The sequence below is a fragment of the Numenius arquata genome, chromosome 1 (assembly GCF_964106895.1).
Source record: "Numenius arquata chromosome 1, bNumArq3.hap1.1, whole genome shotgun sequence".
NCBI lineage: Eukaryota > Metazoa > Chordata > Aves > Charadriiformes > Scolopacidae > Numenius > Numenius arquata.
This window is the reverse complement of record NC_133576.1, coordinates 6,640,210-6,660,232: the sequence shown is the minus strand read 5'-3', so window position 1 is coordinate 6,660,232 and position 20,023 is coordinate 6,640,210. Positions and strand designations below refer to the sequence as shown.

General features: G+C 37.7%; 1 protein-coding gene across 1 annotated transcript in view; it reads left to right on the top strand.

Annotated features, from left to right (window-relative positions):
• The window catches only part of ATXN10 (ataxin 10), a 103,597-nt gene that overhangs the window by 31,862 nt on the left and 51,712 nt on the right, over nt 1-20,023 (top strand). The window contains exons 6-8 of the mRNA XM_074149088.1: nt 9,105-9,185; nt 14,979-15,144; nt 19,682-19,790. Of these exons, the coding sequence (XP_074005189.1) occupies nt 9,105-9,185; nt 14,979-15,144; nt 19,682-19,790 (356 nt within the window). The remainder of the gene's footprint in view (nt 1-9,104; nt 9,186-14,978; nt 15,145-19,681; nt 19,791-20,023) is intronic.

Genomic DNA, 20,023 nt, shown 5'->3' with positions numbered 1-20,023 from the left:
TCAAGCATTGAATAGGTATTCAAACAGCATTACCTTGAAAATGAAAAAAGCAATTCCTTTCTAGAAAGGGGCTGATTTTTCTGTCTGTTTGTAACTCTAGAGCCTTTTTGTGATTTGTCTTTTACCTATTTCTCCCCCGTTTCTTGATCCTCACTTCATTTGTTCTTCTGATGGTCCATTTCTTGTATCTCCCATCTCAAGAAACACATTTACTCTCTGGTTCTCCCTCACGTTCATCTGTTCTTATTGTGAGATAATATTTTTCATGGCTGAGGGTAATTTAAGTGGCAGAATATGCTCTTTCTTCCTTTCTTGTGAACTTGTCACAGCTCTCCATTTACTAGCGTAAAGGGTTACTCTGTTCTTGTGATCAGACAGAGCAGGCAGTGTCCAGAAATGGCTTCCTAATGCATACATTGCTGTGGACAGAAAAGCTGAACGGTAAACAGGATTTCTTATTTTGGTAGAAGTAAAGTAAAAAAAAGAAGAAAGCTGAAGATTCTTGTCTTGAATATAAGAACATTTTTTTGACAACGTGAAGTGAAAAGCTAAGCTTTGTCCTTGGGTCAGTGTTGGTCCTGACGTATAGTAATGCTGTCTCTTTAGGATAGCTTTTGAAATTGTGTAGGTTTGCATGTGCCTTATGCGGGTAACAGCTATTCTTTTATTAGAGCCTTCTTTTTATAAAATGTGTTTGGATATTGAATGAATCGCAGTTTTCTGCAATTAGGGGTATGAAAGACAGACACAGTCACTGCTGCTTTGACGATACATTTAGAGTAAGTTTGGACTCTGGTGTATTGTAGCTATTGCTTTGGTGTCCATTTTTGTCACTACATATAATCTTTCTGGTTTGAAATAATTCTTGGTTCATTACTAAAGTACTACCCTCCTCCCCACCCCCCCGGCCCCATCGAGTAACTATGTTAACTTTCTGATATGTCAGAGTATGCTTGAGATACAGTTAGGTAAAAGTGCATGAAAAGATTTCTGTCCCTTTTTCTTAAGAAGTTGAAGCTAACCTTTGGACACCTCTCTGGCTGGACTGTAGAAAAAAATATTTTGTCAGCAACTCATTGAAAATTTGGAGCTGTACTTCAGCTCTCAGTGTAGTACATACCACTAGGATTGCTTAAATGAATTTACGTAGCCGTGGTATTTGCAACAGAGCCAGTACTCGGTTGTAAAGATTTGGGTCCCTTGTGCCACAGTTAACAAAGTTCATAGCAACCATGTTTAAGCGGCTGTTATGGCATTATATGGCTGAGCCGAAACACAAACTGTTCTTCCAGGAGGTTATGCTTGCTGCTAGACTCACAAATGACTGAAATTAAGATGTTCTTGCTTTTAAAGTTAAAAATATTACTTAATTCCTGCCTGTGTTCCTGTTTCTCAGCTGGAGCATCCGGTTTTGTATTACACCAAATAAAAAGTGAAGGCCACGTGTATTTATTCGTCTTGGCTGGGCTTTCTTGCTGTCAAATGCTGCTTTTAGGTATTGAATATCTTTCTTTGAATAACCAGGCAAGTTTTGGTTATGGGCAAAACTTTTATTCATTATTTTATTCCCTTTTCTTTTATTGTGCACTGAAATTTATGACTTGATGTTCCCCTAAGTTAGTATTCAATGAATTCCACAAATAAACACTTATGATGCTCAAGTTATTTTTGCAGTTGCTGCCATGAACCATTAGGACAGAGAGAGGACATCCAGGACAAATATTTGGATTTGAGGCCATTGGCTGAGCTGCAGTCTCTCCCATGGGGTCCTTACTACTCCATTTGACTAGCACATGTTGGGTTTTCTACTCTTTAGCCATCATAGGAGGGCAAGCACATCTCTAAAATCTTTTTTTTTTTTTTTTTTTTTTTTTTTTTGGTGAATTGGCAATTCCTCCTCTGTTCATGATCCCACAGTCATGTTTAGAGTCCAATTTTCTGTCTCCAAGCTGGAAAAGTCCTTAGGGAAGGTTCAGGAGGAATCTCTTTCCAAGTGTGATGCCTTTGGCTTCTCCCTCCAGTCTTGCAGTATTTCTGTAGAGAGATTTTTGTCAGAGGAAATCTGTGATTATTCTGAGCAGTTCCTCAGAGCTCCTTTTTTAGAAGCAGCTCTGGTAGCAGACCTTTTGCAGTTCCTTTTCTGTCTGCCATAAACCCCTCTTCCAGTTAAAGAGAGTGGAGGAAGCGTCTTTAAAGGCAGGATGTAACTTTCTGGAACTTTCCTGTCACATTTGCATATTTCTTGAATCACAAGACGTTTGGTAGAAGACAAGGATTTTCTGTTGGGGAAGAGGGAATGTCTGAAGTGTTGGCTATGCTTCCTGAGAGGGTGGGTTATGGGAGGTAAGGCCTCAGTTTAGTGACTTCAGAATCTAGTCGATAGAAAGCTAAGCCATCCACTTTCTAAGCAGTTTTTGAAACAGAGGAGAGCTATTTTTCAGATCAGCGTAGTGAGATTTTGAGACTATAAGCACTGATGCGTTTTTAGAATGTGTTTGTAGATTGACAGCATCACAAAAATTGTCTCTGAACTTGGAAGAAAGGGACGTAACAGTGCTGTGGTGCGCGCCTAAGTGTGTCTTCATAAGTGATACACTTTTTATTAAGTATTTTCTGTGACATGCTATGAGCTAAGAAATAGTTAATAAATTTAAGAAGAAAGTCAGTTCTATAAGGAATGTCCTGGTCAAATTTTGTGTTAATGTTTTTTGTGATCATACCTGTTTATCCAGACCAGATGGTCTGAAAGCTCATTTCATAAAGCTTGTGGTTACTTGTAAGCATCAGAAATGCTTCTGTCTCTGTGAAGTTGCATAGTGTAATTCACACATTAAATAAATATTCTCTTGATTTAAGAACTGATACCTCCTCCTCTTTCTGTTTTAGAAGCTTGATCCTCTAAACAGCTCCAGGATTTTTTTTTTAATGTTGCTGCCTTTGCCATCTTTAATACTAGATGCTGAGTGGCATTTTAAAATAGTATTAATTAACATATATTAGTCATATATTAGTCAATGTATTTTTAAACCACCTCTAAACTTCTAGTCAACACAGCTCCTGAACTTGTTTCAGGCTAGCAATCTTGTGATCTTGAATACTAGGAGCTCTTCCGAGGTTGCTGCTGCTGGTCTAACTCCCAAGAGCAGTGATCTGAGGAGGCAGATTGTGTATCTCCTACTGAGGTTCTTCAAAACATGGCCCGACTGGCTGGTATACCCCTTTGTTTTGTAGCTCTTGGCTAAAATCTTAGAGCAAGAAGAAACTGGAAGTTTTCTGGAATGAAAGCCGTTGAAACTTACCTGTCTTGTCCTGAATGTTTGGATCTGTAGTTGGGCTTGCGAAGAGTGCCCAGAGCTTGCTGCTCTCAGAAAGTTTCAAGGAGTATGATGTTACAGAATAGACTTCAAAGCGTATGTCTTTGCAAAGACACTGGCTCTGCAGAAACAAGTTAGTTTCCTTTCTTTGATTTGATTTATGGCATACACTAATTAAATGATCCTATCTCCTTGACGATTCTTTCCTGTGCAGTTGTCTTCTAGAAAACGTGTTGTTCTTTGCAATATACAGTTACTATCTAGGTTATTAGCTTAAGAATTAATAACCCCTAACTTTGGGAAAAACTTCCATGCTACTACAGCCTGATGCATGAGTGAACATTCCTGTCCTATCTGTAATCCTGAGACCTTGTCCTTCAATGTAGGCTCCCCCTTTCAGGGGTTGGTTATGATCTATTGCTTCCAGCTTGCTTTGCTCATGATCACAGTTGTGGGATTAGCATTCCATTTAAAATACTTCCTTGCACATGGAAGGTTTTTAAACCTCTGAACTTAAGTTCTGTTGCTTCCACCCTCTTGTGACTCTTTTTTTTTCTTTTAGTATTACTTAGTTCCTTTCTATCTGTTCCCTAGGAGCAGCAGATCTGTCTCTTAAACTGTGACCGGTCTTTATGCGTTATGCATCAAGGTCTGATGAATCCTCTGTAACAAACTTCCTTGTTGTTCCAAAGGGAAAAGAAAGCACAAGTAGCATCTCATGTCATATGTGCAGTATGCTGAAAAGGCTTGTCAAGAGGTGCCTTTTATTTTCTTTTTTAGTAAAACCTTCTTCTTAAAACATGCAGAGAGCTGTGCCTTAGGCTCTGGAAAATTGTGGAGCCTTTAAAAAGTCATTCCTCTGTGTTTCCCCACATATCCACTCCCTTTTTGGTTTGTATTAATCAACAGCAGAAAAGTGTGTCACACAGTTTAGAAGCTACTGTATTTAGAAGAGAAACCAGCACAGAATGCCACATGAGATCTATTTTAGAATATTGAACCTGCAAACATATGTGTTTTGTAAAATAATTAGGAAAAAGTAGTACAAAATTACATTATAATTTATCCTAACCGAGACCAATGTGTATTCTAAAAGCTGTTTATTTTAGAAATACTTTGGTGGTTCCATTAGAGATGAGAGTATAGCTTGTGTCATCAGATTTTCCAAGTGTGTGCATGGGGCAGTGTAGCTACTATGGAAAGAAAAAACAGGTTGTATTTTTGATTCCTGAAGAGCAAGGAACAAAAATCCTCCATTTTAAAATAAGAGGCGTAATACGCCTTTTGGCTTCCACAGAAATGATATTAAGAGTGTGGTCAGCTGTTTGGCATTGGAAGTAAGATTTTCTGAACATCCACTTTTTCTTTTTGAAACCACAACTCAATGATGACTGTAAAGATTAGGATGTGGGGCTCCCTCTCCCCATTTTTTGCCTTTGGTTATTTTGTCCTGGCTTATGGAAAGAAGTGTGGACAGAAACTAGTGCTCCTGTGGCAAGGAGTCTCGCCCATGGGCACAGATTTAAAAGCAAAGATGGAACTCCTCAGTTGCTTAATTGGTATGCATGTGGTGGAGAAAGCAGAAATTGTTACCTTTATTTATTTATTTGTATGTTTAATTTTATTTTATTCATTTTGGGCTGTCAGCTGTCTCTTTTCTCTGACAGTTTAGGGTGTTCCCCTCCCCCTTCTTCTACTCTGCAGAAAGTAATTATTATTTTTAATTCCAGGAAAGTTGGAGTTACATTGCAAGTTCCAAGTTCAACTGTAGTTTTAAATAGTACCAACAATTGGAAAAGTTTCCTTAATTTTCTTAATTGTCGAGATCTGAGTGGCTTCTACTTTCTATTTGCAGTAGCAATGTATTAGCACAGATTTCCTCAGTCTTTCAAAGCCCAACCTCACACATTTATTTATCATGTCACCTCTTTTTTTTGTATATTTTGTGGAGAGAGGGGAGCAGGAAGTGATTGTATTGCTAATCATCTTCCAGTTTTTTTCTTGGTAGCTCTTTAGAAGAACATTATTCCAACTTCATGCGTAAGTAAAAGTAACTCCTTTTTAGTGCCTGTCAAATGTAGCTTAAAAGTTGAACGGGAGCGTCTTCTGAATTGGAGAACTACTACAGATAATCTGAACTCAGTCTTCTAGACCTGAGAGCTGACTTGGGGGACAGTATGATGACCTGAAAGGACGATGCATTCATTATGGGTAACGCCTTTTGAAGATGGAAGGATTTCACTGTTGGGCTTGATTCAGATCAGGAGAGGAGTATTGTGATGCTTTTACATGCAGTTGAGCCTTAAATCTGGAAATCTGTTTCCTTATTCTTCTTTTGAGTGAAAAGCGCTGGTGTCTAAGTGGGATGAATTATCTAGTTTCTAGAAGTTTTTGTGACAACAGCAAATATGTTCCATTTGTTATTAAAGAGATTTATACTTGTAACTGGTTTTTGGTTTTGTTGTTTTTGTTTTTTTTTTTAAATAGTATTGATAGGGTGCTTATATTCTTGTGCAAGGACAAAAATTACTTCTAAAATATGTTCTAGTCCCAAACAATTCCTCATGAGGCGTATTGCTTTTTTTAGCATCTATAAAGGCTGGTGATATGCCTTTGGAAGCTTAGCTGTCTATATTTTCTTCTTTTTTTCTTCAAAATTTGGGTGATTTGTTACATTTGTTTGTTAAACTACAGTAAAAATAGCTATTCCATTCTTACCAAATATTTTGGGTGGAGTGTCATTATTGTAGGGTGATGAAAAATGCTTTTTGGTTTTGAAATCAGAAGAGAAGTTTGCTGATCAAATAGAGAATCGCCATGTCTTTTTCTTCTTTCTTCTAAAACATTTGTGGGGGTTTTTTCCCTCATTTTCTGAGACCGAGGACACTGTTCTCTGAACTTGCTAATGGGATCAAATCAACTTAATATTGAGCATGACATTTGATGATAAAATTGATTGCTTACACTTGGCTTTGATTGGAGCAAGCTTAGTGGTCACTTGGAATATACTGAGCGCAAATGTAGCTTATACCATTTCATCTTGGCTGCTTCTCAAATTCAATTTGGTACAATGCAGCCCTTGTGCTATTGTACAGTGTTTCAACTGAACATCTCCTCCTGTATTTATCTACTATGTAAGCACTTGATTTTTTTAGGATTTTAGCCAAATAATTTTTTAAAAGTCAAGAAAATTGGCATATTTAACACTGTTCATTTGTTACTGTGTTACGCTTGCATAACAACTTTAATTTTCACCATTTCCTTCACGAAATTACAGTGGTCCTCAGTTTATCCCAGTGGTTCTGCTGTTCGCCCCCAAAGAGAGTTTAAATCTCCTACCAAAGCCTTTTGTGTGCATCTGAAATGCCATATTCAGTCAGTAACCCAAAACTGAATGTCTTTTTTTTATTTCAGAGTTGTGGATGGTCTTACTTTTCCTATTTTTCTCCCCTGCCCCAAATGAAAAACAGGAGAGCTGAGGACTAAAGATATTAGATTTAATTTGCGGCATCCTTGCTTAACTACCACCAAAATGTCTGGGCATGGTAGCAAGAGCTGAAAGTGCTTTACTCCACTAATTCTTCTGTCATCTCTTGGTGATGCTTTTGTAAAATATGCTGGTGCTCTATTCTTTATGATACAGTAATGCAGGAAGTGGATATGGTAAAAGAGAAATTAAAATGCAGAAGCAGAAATTTCTGAGATATTACATCATGTCATGAAATTAAAAGGGTAAGAAGCATATAGAGAAGTCTATGCTCCTTTATAAGCAGAAACTTTATTCTGAAATACTGCAAGGCCCTGAAGCAGTAGGGTTGTAGTCCACAGAACGTGAAAGATGTGTGGGAATAAATACAAGAGTGTAAATCCAAGCAGTGACAAAAATACAGGTCTTCCACTTTGCAGTAGTAATCACTAATATGCACCTAATAGCATTAGATCTATTTGTGGTAAATATTGATGGCTTTTTAACTACAAGGCAAATAGTCAAGATGATTTCCTCAAAGTAATGTTAATCATGAAAGTAAAGATTTAAATTCATAGTCCCAACTGCAAAATTGAAAAATCTGGCTTCAGGTTGTTTCCTTAAATACACTTTTAGCATAATTAATTGTCAGCTGAAACGTGTACATTATGAGGCTAAGTACTGTGTTCGGCACAACTCCGATTATTATGCTGTTTTCTGTTGCAGCTCCAGATAAAAGCCTTTGCTTCTACTCAAATACTTGAAAATTAAAGTTAGATGTTACCATTCTGAAGGTTGAACTGTGGATGGCTCGTATACCATGAATTGTTGGTTCAGGAACAGTAGAAGCGTTCCCCTTCACTGCCCCACAGATGGCTTGATTCAGTTGTTATGGCTGAGTCTGTGCTGCTCAGTTGGAGTACGTTTCTGCTGTTGACTTTGGGCAAGTCTGTAGGTTCAAATTTGTGTTGAGAAACTCTTGAATCAATGCTACACTGCTCAGAATGCCAATTTTAAGTTGATGATTCTCTATGCCTATGCTATTCTTTTCCTTGAATGTGTGTATAAATATCAGTTTAAAACAAAAGCACAGCACAAAATAGCTTTTCTTTTCCCTCCCCCTCTTAAAAAATGTCTAGTTTACAGTAACTGAACCAGATGCTGGCTAAGCCCTGAGTTACCGTTAGAAATATAATAGCTATTAATCTTCTGGACCTCTTATTCTTACATTTCCCCTATTGTCATTGAGTATTTGTCCAAAAAATACTTTGTTGCAGCTGGAAGGCTTCTATGTGATCTTCCTGTTAGCTATATAGTGGATTACAGATACACAAAAGGCTGTCAGCAAGTGAAGAGTAGGGAGGAGGTGGAGGTCATAGCAAAATTGCTTGGTTTTCATATTATTTCAGCTATTCTTTCTCAGTAGCTTCATCAGCTCAGAGGATGCTGTGAGACTTGACCTGTAATTGTTTTATACGTAGTAGGTAGACACACTGCTTTAAAAATGTATAGTTCAGTATGTGTATGCCTATGCAGCGCATATAACACTATCAGTACTCCTAGGAATGTAATTTGAGGAGAAAAATCTTTTCACATACTTTGTTTTTTCCCATAATGCTGAGAGTACGTCTGGGTTGAAATTAAATGGCTAGCATCTGGTACTGACTGTTCTGAATGGTGCTGGGGAAAATGATCAGTGTAAATACTGGCATTAGCATTACGGCATTAGCGTAAGGGTAGACTGACCACACCTACCTGCCTCATAGAGCAAGGAGTTAGATTTGGTTATCAGTTTAGGTTCCTTGCACACGAGGAGGGTAGTTTTCTGTAAGTTGAGAACGGTATTTTGCTGCCTTGCATCTGACAAGCTTCCATTTGCTTTGTCGCTTTGTTAGAATTTTTTTAAAAGAGAAATTATTTGGCACTTTTTTGACTGGTGGGCTTACAAACAGTGTCATGATGAGTAGCATAATAGTTTTCAAGCTTGAACTTTGGCTTTTTCCTGTGATGCATAAACAATTGGATGAGTGTTTTATTATTTGAATTGTGGTGTGCCTTTTGTATAGCTGGCAAAAGACTCTAAGCAGCTTTCCTTTAACCATTTGAGTAAAAGTGTGCTGAATTGATGGGAAATGGCCATTGCTGTATTAGGAAAAAATACTGCAGAGTAACACACAATTATCTTGTGACCATTTGTATCTATTAGGAAATAGGACCAGAAGCATGTCGTTTGGCTGTCTACAAGTAAAATAACCAGCACCATTTGGAGTAAATGTGGATGCTGTTTTTGTAGCACCAGTAACACTTTTTTGTTTTTTCTTTAGGTTCTTGATTGTTACAGACCATTTGCTGAAATGTCCAGAGTTGGTAAAAGCCCTCTATGCCAAACTGAGCAATCAAGAAAGGTAACCCCAAAAACCAATGTGGCTTTTAGTATTTAGCATTCCATATAGAGTATCCTGTTCACATGATTGAAAAACTGTGTGGTTTCATAGTTGGCACAAAATCTCTAAATACATGTTTCTATGTCAGTAATGGTTTTAAATTGGTTGGTTAACATTACAGCTTAGCCACAACTGGCAGTGATTTATGTAGGGTTGCAGAATCCAGGTTGGCGCCATTACTCGGTAAAGAAATACTTCAAAAAAAAAAAAAGGAAAAAAGACAAGATTTTAGGCCTGTGTCTTGATTTCATAAGAGCACCACACCCTGCAGTGTTTTACAGATGTATTTGAAATGTCCTCAGCTGTTCATTCTCCTGTTGTAATTACAAGAAATTAAAAGGAAGCCTTTACTAAACTTGGAAGTGTCTCTAACACTAATAATGTAGGTGTGAAGATGCCCATGATTACTTAATCTTTTACTATTTCCACTGTTGAAAATATAAAATGCTTCAACAAACCTTCACCTTGAAATAGTTTTCCTTCAAGCATTTGAGTAAATGCTGAATTGATGGGAAATGGCTATTGCTATAACTGGGAAAATGCTCATTTACAATTGCTTTAATAAAGAATTAAGGAAGACAAAAAAATTTTAGAGTAATTAACTTTGGGAAATCCTGCACGATAATACTACAGCTCCTCCAACTGCTTGAAGATCTTGTGATCTTGTTTGTGTATTCAGCATGGCTACTTTGTTCCCCATTTGCTCAGTGAAACTGTAAGTTCCCCCTGTATTTTTTGCTGGTGAAAGATGAAGCAATGTACAAAGCAGTCCCTTAATGTTGTTTTTTTTTCTATGTTTTTTGCTGTGACTAAAGCCACAGTGTTATTACAAATGGGGGTACAGATGCTGATTGGAGATTATAAAGAAATAAAAGGGATGGCAGGCAAAAAAAAAGAGTATATGATGGGTTTACAACCATAGATAAAATATCATTAATGTGTAGGTATGGGATGGAAAACAAGGGATGGGAATTATAAGGAGGGAACTACTGTCTTTCTCCTTTATTCAGGTTGACCAAATGGGAATGAATATGTGCTGTGTTCTAACTGTGCCTTGAGGTAGGGGCTTCTTAACCAGTTAGCAGGAAAGACCAATTTAAGTGAAAGACCTAGATTTAATTCTTTTGGGGGATGTCATGATGGCAATTTGTTTGTATGTTTTCATAATCTCCTTGAGGACAGCCAGGACTGGGTTAGGGTGTTCAATTGTACGTAAAGCAGTTGATGTAATTAGTTTCTAGAAAGGTCGCAGCTGGATTTGTCACACACACTGTGCTATAGACTGCGATCAGCTGCCTTGACTGAAAGGCTTTTGGCGTTGGCATCATATGGATGATCACATGTGGGATGGCTAGTCACAGCATATTCGCTGAATTTATTATCAATCCCAAGAGTTCTGCAAATAAAGTAAACTCAGCTAAGTTTTTCAAAAACGTAATCACAGTACAGTTTATTATGAATTTGATACTGCTTAATTTACTGTCAAACATATGGAAGTAAGTGGTGTAGAAATAGTCCTTTTGCATCTGAGCTACAGAAGAAAACCCTGCTGTGGCATCCTCCTATATAATGTTAGCATATTTAAGAATGCATTCTTTTGAGATATATGAGGAGACGAATCCAATTCAGATAAAAACATTTTGACTGTCGTCAACTGAAAAATGTAACCGTATAAACCAAAGCATAGGGAATTCATTGTTTCAAAACGAGACAAGGAGCCTTCACCGCAAGAGTTGCCACACTGGGTGTCCAATAAGGCTGACTAAGACATATAAATGAAGAAAGGACAGATGTGGTATTGAGGTGTCTGGGGAAAGCAGCTTGAGCTCATGAATATATGGTAACTCTCAGTTCGAAGATTCTCTATCATGCACATTAAATACACTTACTTTTAAATGTATTTACTGAAAATAAATTAACTATGCTGAGAAAGTTTGCGAATACATACATTAGTGGTGACTCTTAAAGTTGGCGGTTGCCTTGGATAACGGAAGTATATGCAGTTGCATAACCGCAGTTATTTGCACTATTCACAGTATTTGCACTATTCAGAGTATTTCCTGTAATTGAAATCTAGTGCATTTGTGATACAGTGGCTGTGGTGCATGCCATGAAGTAGTTCTTGTTGTAGAAGTGGATCTGGAATCTGAATTTTCAATGAAAAGACATATTCCTGACTTCTGGACAACCTTCTCTTTCATTTCCAAATAAATTTAAGCACTTGGGTGTTGCATGTCTGAGTTTGCAAATGGTCTGACATAAATACTGTGATAATATGATCAGCGTTTTTAATGATATTCTGGCTTTGAAAAGTGTATGATGATGTGACAATGCCTGCTGTTTCTCTGCAAGTGATTCTTGTAGAAACATATGGCTATGATATTGAGCCAAAAAGATTGTAGATTCTTGAGCTCTTTGCCAGATTTGAGATTTCGCTGCACGTGTATGCAAGTATTTGACAGAAGTATTTAGAAATAGCCTGCTTTGCTTTAATCCAAGATAGTCTTGAGTGTGGACAAGATAAGTTAATGCCTTGATAGTCTTAATTACATTGTAAAATCTTTAAAATGAGTACATCTGTGTTGCCCCTTTTGAAAACGGGTCTTGCTTTAGTTAACAGCAACAAAAATGCAACTGAATAGCTTCAGGTGTTTTTAAGATGCTCAACTACTTCCATCTTCAGTTTTGATTTTTGTGTTATTTCATACGAAGTGTTCTCAGGGAAGGATGTAGCCATTGAGTGAATTACCAGCCACGAAACGGGTGCTCAAGTAGTGTAAGCGGCACCGCTTCTCGCTTATGTTCAGCTGCAAGGCTGCTAATGTCAGTGTTGTGGCGGGTTTTTGTTCTTGGTAATGCTCACAGACACAGAATAGCTGAAGGTAGCATCGTATTATAGTCCTTTACAAATTTACCAATTTTCATTTAATAGGATGCTTACAAGTATCATTTGAAGATGAAAGAATTGAAAATTTTGAGGAAGGACCTAATTTGTCTCATAGAACCATTGCTGTCAGTGAAGAGTTTCAGGAAAGAGAAGTCCCAGTCTCAGAGATAGAATGTCCCAAGTGGCACTTGCTAAGAGGTTATAAACCAAGTACACCTGATACAAAAATTGTTTGGTAATAATAAAATTGAAAATTTACAATACTATTTTTAGACAGGCTTAGCAGGACTTCATTTTGTAATAATGAGCTTCCAGATTTAAATTGCACTTTAATGCTGTAGTTTATTTGCAGACTATAGGAGACAGCAATGTGTTTTACTGATGACTGCAAATACTTTATAGTAGTTGTTCTAAGTTCTTGCCAATTTGGTTAGCTTCAGGAAGAACTAGTTTAAATTTGGCTAAGGGGAAAAAAAGGCGAGAGATTGACAAAAAGTCTTCCTAAGTGGGGCCTAAAGAAAAGGAAAATGACACAGCATGTTCATTTCCAAGAAGAAAGACAATCATAAATACAATATACAAAATTATATTTTAGATATTGAACAGTGTTACAAAAATTCATGATGAGCTGTGCTAAAACTGGTACTGAGAGTTGTCGTATCTCTTGTATTTAGCTGTAGGCAAACAAGTAGGAACAAACTCTGTCCTCTGAATGGCTGAACAGTTGTGAGATCGTTTAAAAGAAATGAGCAAATTGCATTGTGTGGGGGAACTAACTTGGAAAAATTCGGCTGAGTCTTGGAAGAAAACTGAGTGAAACAATAGAAGAAAGGAATGTAAGGGAACTTGCACCAAGAAGAAAAGAATGTAAGGGAACTTGCACCAGAACAAAAAGCGTTGCTCTCAGGAAGTTGTGGCTGAATGGCTTGAAATTCAGGGGAAAGATGGACATGTCCTGAATGACTGTGCCTGGAAGAAAACTCAGGAAAACAGTTTTGACACGAATGCCTAAAGAGAACAGAAAAATGTAAAAGAAATTACATACAGGTGGTGTGTTAATTTCACTCCTGTTTCTCTGGAAGAGTTATGATTGTCTAAAAGGGCACCTGGTTATATTGCAAGAGGAAGAGTAATGCAATAAACTTTCCTATTGGCAACAATTTCATCTCATTAATACAGTTTAGGGAAGTATGTGGTGACCCTCCAACTTCTTTACAGAAGGATTGCTTGTCACTTTTAAACATGTATTATTTGGATGATGGTGCAACAATAGCTGAATGGAATTCTGTTTTGCAAGAGATATTTTATTGGAATTAGTCCTGTAATGATAAAGTCTGTGAGCAGCGTGTTTTCTTAGCTGAGCATATGCTTGAAAGGCTCTAAGCTTGGTAAAAACTGGTATGTAAAATCTAGCCCTGTCTTGGGGATGAACGGCATGTCTGTGCCCTTGATTTTTGTGTAGCATGCCAAATCTGAAAGCCTTTGTTCAGTTAGGGGTGTTGGGTAACTGGACTCTGGTAGTTTGTAGATGGGCAAGCGTGTGGTACCCAGCTGTAACCTGCAGAACAAACAGAACGACTCTCTCTGTGAGAGAGGTTACCAGTGTTTGACAGCTTTCTGTCTGGAGTTCACCCTTTCCCAAACTTGAGTGCATTTCTGTGCTACCGTATTGAAAAAGCTTTTTGTCCTCTTTCAGATAATTGTTTAATGCAGCTGTATTAATGACAGTGAGGGGTGAGTTTAGCAAGAACTGAGTAGCTGTTACGTGATTAATTGAGGTGGGTTCTTGGAGGTTAATAAAGCAGCGACCGTGCTTTTTCCACAGAAAAAGACATTTCTCTTCCCCTTGTGACAACCTGCTTGGTAAATTTTAAAAAAGAAAAAAAAAAAAAAAAGAAAAAGCATTTGAACTATTCCACATGTTTAAATGTCAGTCCTTCCATCTGAATTGCAAATATTTTAGTGAAAGAAAACCCTGAGCCTGCTCTTGAATTCATTCAGTAAATAGCGTTCTTTCAGGTTGAGAGAATTACAGTGGGACTTCACTAACCCATGTGCTCCTCTGTGCTGGAGTTGTACAGGGAAGCTGTAGGAGGGCCTCTGCCATGTTAAAGCTCTGCTTCCACAAAATACTCCTAGTTTACCCTAACAGCATGAAGGGATATCGGAAATAAAACAAGATGAAAGGTGTTAAAACAAATGACCCAACTACGCTTTATAGAGCAGCTTCCTTATGTGTCCACTTACTTGCTGGTTTAATACACTCAGTAACTCTTACTGGTTGTATGAGTAATTAACTTGGATTTACTGTAATCCATCCAGTGGCAATTATAAAACAGCTGTAAAGAACCAAGTGTGCATATCAATTTTTATTTCCCTCATTTCTACTCAGAATTGGTTTGAGGTTGGAGAGGAGAATTAGTGAAGGACTGCGTGCAAGGCAAGGGCTGTGAAAAGCTGGTATTTTCAAACGGAAGCTGTCAAATAGTCTGTGTTTATTTTGCTGAACTCAACAACAGCTTTTAAGAGCTGTTTTGGTGGAAATTTTAGACATACGGAATATGCAGTCACAGTAATGTGTTAGGACGTAAGAAATTAGAAATTGAAATAGACTTGAGAAAAATATTGACTTGACTGTCTGGCCAGATTGTATTAATTGAATGATGAATTATATTAATGGTGTGCAGAAATAAACCAGCAAACAGGAACTGATTGCCAGTGTTCATGAGGCTTCTTAATTTTAAAAATCAGCTCTGTTACTAGCATGCTAATTGTTTGTATAATTTTTAAAAACTGTATCCGCTTATTCTACTGATAATTCTATATGGCTTAGTGAATTTGATTAACAAGTTGTTTTCTGATTCTAGAGTTACTTTGTTAGAGCTGATGTTGGAGAAAGTAAGTGAGAAGAACCCAGTTAACAGTGAAGAAATGAACATCTTCATGAGTCATGCTGAATTCCTTGCAGGCTCTTTCCAGGAGAAATGTGAAGCTGTGCTCAAGTTGACTTCTGCAGCAGATGCAGAAGATGAGGTATGACTGATGTAAAAGCATTATAGTGCTAGAATCTGAAGTGGTGAATCTTCGTTGCCACTATTACCCAAGTGGCACTTGTGTGCATTCCCAGTTTACTTGAATGTTTTATTATGTTCTTAATACTTCTATAATTTATTTGGGTTATGAATTATATTCTATTCAAAGATGAATCAAAACTTGAAATATTTGTTATTTATAGGTGGAAAGCAGCATCTTTTTTTTTTTTTTTTCCCCCGTGCTCCTCCTCCCTCCTCCCCCCCCCCGCCTTAAAATTGGGTTAAAAAATGAGTAAATGCTTTTGTTCTAGCAGTACTAAATTAAGTAAATTGTGGGGGGAGGGAGGGAGGGGTTTTAGAACATAAATAACTGATGATAACTTGATAATACATCATTAAGACTGCAGATAGTAGTTCTTTGAAAATGCATTTGGTTACTTGTAAGGCAGGTGTTCCTGATCTGTTTGGGACCTCAAACATCAAGTTCTGATCTTGGAGAGCTGTGGGGTGTGTGTGATTGGCTCAGTGCAGGGGGAGCTGTCTGAAATGTATAGTGAACCATCCAGCAAGTGAGGGCTTTTGTCACCGACTCTTCCCCCTTTCCCAATGATTTGAGGATCTCTGGTGGACCTTGCATAGCTCTGACAAGGCGGCACTCCTAGGCCTAGCTAGTGTCCACAGCATCAAGTTGCAGGGCTTGCTGGGGTCTTATTGGCAGTTGACTCCTGTCTCCTGAGCACCCAGATACTTGCCCCGACTCCAGTCCACTTGGAAGAAATCTGTTATTGCTTCAGACTTAATGAACTGGTTCTGTTGAGGATGGCCATAATGAAGTCCCTTCGCAAGCTAAATAGGAAGGCTTTTGTGGGTCACAGATGGTTTGTGGGTTGCACTTTGGGAGCATCTGATGCAGAGCTGAGTCCTGGATGGCCTTACTTCATAAGAAGGAAACAAAATATCCAAGAGTTGCTGGCTACTTGCCACACCATATAGTGCATTGAGGGGGTTTAGGCCATCTAAGGGTAGAGGTCTTTTCAAATTGTCTGGTGTTCTATTTTTCCTCTTACTTTCAACAAGCTGTTTGAAGATCTAACAATGCCTTTGGGAATACAGAAAGCAACTTGCACCATAACTTGCAGTGACCTTATTTGTGCTGTGTAAGGCCATGGTATTGTGAGCAGTCAGTGCCAGGTCATACTGGTCTCAGTTCTTGATCCTTCTTATATAGATAAAGTTTTAAAGTTTTCAGCTGATTTATGGGTGAGGTTCTCTCTCTTTTTTTTTTTTTTTTTTACAACAATTAGCCAGAAAACTGAGAAATCTAATATGTTTTAGTCAAACGTAAAATTAGTTAGTCACTGATTCTCACTGATTAATCATGCTTAGTTTCAGAATTGTAATTAATGTATTTTCCTAATAAGATATTGTCACATCTAGCTTCTATCTTGCCAAGTGACCACAATGGTATATTGAAATTGTCTCACCCAATATACATGCAGTCAGAAGCATTTTATTGTTAAAAAAAAAATTAACCTGTAATAGTTTCATTTGTAGAAACTCTTGAGAACAGTTCTCATAAGTAATTTACTACTAAAGGGAAAAATATTAATCTTTAAATGCTTTTATATGATAGTGTTGTACTTGCTGATTTTTGTTTGTTTGAATGGGCACAAGAATTTTAAATGTATTTTGAGAAGTCTTGTGGAAAGATATTAAAAATCACTTTATGAGGAGGTGATAGTTGGATGCATAAAAAAAAAAAAAAAAAAACCCCAAAAAAACCACAAAGCAATCTCTTCCTATCTGTCTGAGCAGCACAGCTTCCCCCTGCTGCCCCAGCTGCTTAGTCTAATAGTCTAAGTTATGTTAGAAAACTTAATTGACCACTTCTGGAACAGGTATCAGCTTGGTAGTAAGAGGACATATACTGTGACAATTCCACCTTTTTTTTCTTTTTCCCCGTCCTTTCTCTGTTACGCTCTATTTTTTTGTGTTTTTTTTTTTCTTTTTCCTTCATCCTTCCACTGCCTTCTTTTTTTTTTCTTTTGTCCTGTGTGGTTACTTTCCAAGTATTCTGTGGTTTCAGTTCTTGGAAAAAACTGTTTGCACCTAGCAGGAGGAGGTCTCTGTCCAACTTGAAGGTTCTGGGACAGCGGTATTGAGAATTACTATACAACTTGCCCTGCTTGACACTAACTTTTTATCCTTCTCGTACGTAAACATGATGTATGATAAGTATCACTTATTTGGTGGGAAAAGTGGATCATTTAATGAGCACAAAATATAAGTCACAATAGCTGAATAAGTTGAGAGCAGTGACAAGAATAGTTTTTTTAAAGAGTGTGTATACATTTATTCATAACATACACTTGCTGTGGGACGAGAAATTTCAGCTTAAATTCATAGAACTGTTTCTTTTCGTACTAGAAATACTCAAAAATTGCACCAATTTCTCCTCAATTATATAAATATTTTAGTTTTTGCATAAGAGTTGTCCTTCACTGAAAAAAAAATGCAATTGTGCCTGTAGAGCCTGTCATTAAAAATGCTTTAGGCAACATCTGTGATACTCAACTAAACTCTGCCTGGACTTCCCTGTGGCCCTGGAGCCAAGTGCCTTGGTCAGACTGTGTCTGTACTAGTAAGCTGTCTTAGCCTCCAAAATTGCAAGGCCACATTTGAAAACTGCCTTTGGGAACAGTCCTCGAACTGGCCTGACTCCCAAAATGTTGTCTGGGTGTCCCATCCAGTGTTTAATTTATTATATGTAGACATTGCCTTTTTTCCCTAAGGAACCTCAGGTCTTGTAGCTTCCATCTCAAACCAATGAAAAGCTAATCATATGCTTCTGTAGTGCTTAAACCAATGTTTAAAATAGCTTTTCCATTATAATCCTGACTTCAGCATCAGTTTACTTTCACTAACTTTCAACCATACTTGCAAAATAAAACCCTTCCCTGGATCTTAAGTTTGTATTTCATGTGTTTATAAGGAATATCTTTTCTGAGTCTCTCTTGAAATATGTTTATTTAAAAGCTCTTCAGTTATTTCTCTATTTACTTTTCAAGTTATAACTGAATCAAGATGGCTATCAGATTTCAAAATATTTTTGAATTTACAGGAAGTACTCTTTATCAGGGAGTGTAGTGGTATGGTTTTAAACTGAAAGAGGGGAGATTTAGATTAGATATCAGGAAGAAATTCTTTCCTGTGAGGGTGGTGAGACACTGGAACAGGTTGCCCAGAGAAGTTGTGGATGCCCCATCCCTGGAGGGGTTCAAGGCCAGGCTGGATGGGGCTTTGAGCAACCTGCTCTAGTGGGAGGTGTCCCCTCCCATGGCAGGGGGGTTGGAACTTGATGATCTTCAAGGTCCCTTCCAACGCAAACCATCCTATGAGTGTATGAAATACAATTGCAGTATTCTTACTTTATAACAGGACAATGATCTTTGTATTCAGAGGTTGGTTTTGTGGTGTTGAAAGCAATTTATTGAACAACTTAAGGCAAGACCTGCACCTTCCTACACCTCTGTGAGGAAAAAAAATGAAAGTGCAGCTTTAGGACCTGGATCCTATACTGGTTTGTTGTCTTCCAGCAGCATAGGAAGGAACAAAGAATGGATATAATCATAGTACTTAATTACCGAACGCTATTGTTGATTGTTTGAATCGTTGCATTGATTATACGGATTCAAAAATATTATACTGTTGGTAAGTAAACGTCCCTTTGTCCTGGACCAGACAAGGCCGGAATAGTTGATGTGGCCTATGTCTGAGTCTTTTCAAGGCTCTTTGCAGTTTACGTACCACACCTTGTGTGGAATCATCTTGCAGTCACAGTCTGGTTCTTGAGCAATATGTGGTCTTCCAAATTATGCCATACACTCTTAAGGTAATTTCTCTAAGTGCTGGATTGTCATTACAAGCATGCATCAACACAGCCTGTGAGAAAAAATAGTTCTCTGGCTGAATAAATAATATGCAAATAAAATTGTGTGTCTCATACCTAACCAAAATGCTGCATCTATGATCCCAATCCTATTTACCCAAGAATAATGTAAATTCTCGCAGCCAAAGTTCATTTGACCACAGAACTTTACAGAATTCCTGCGGATAACAAATTGGTGTCTTGCAGGCGGTGTTTGTGTCTTTTAAAGTGGGACGCTCCTACTGAATAAACTCAAAGAAAACATTTATACAGAAATAATTTTCTCAGCTAGTAATTTTCTGCATTTCTGCTTTTGGAAGCTACTGTGTTTTTGTTAAAATTTTATCCCTTATGGCTCTGTTTTGGTTTCCCCATGATTTTTCAGGGCACATATAACACTGACTGTAGAAAATAAATTATTGCAGTGTAATACATTATTGTTACTGCAGAAAGATGTCCTCGTTTTATATAAATATATTCTTGGCAGCTTAGAAGACCTGCAAAGGACCTGAAGTGCTGAGAGTTCTTGTCCTCTGTTTAGATCGTCAGTTTTATGTTCTTACGCTTATCGTTCATAAGCCATTTTCAAAGATGTAACTTTCATTTATAGGAAGCACTGGTTACGATTCGTCTTCTTGACGTCCTTTGCGAAATGACATCCAACAACGGACAGCTAGAGCATCTACAGGCTTTGCCTGGTTTGCTTGAAACAGCCATAGGTAAGTGAAAAGCCACAAGGTTTATTAACTGTTGGTCTGTTCCAACTCATGTTGCTCTGTGAATGAAAACATGTTTTTCACAACTGGTGGTAATTATGATTCTGACCTTTTAATAAAATAAATAAATAGGAGATTGAGTTAATCTACATTTTCAAATATTTGATTTGTTCCTGGAATTTTTCTGCTTCTCTACGTGCTCTGTTGGCTCCTATTACCCAACAGAGCCTTGATTC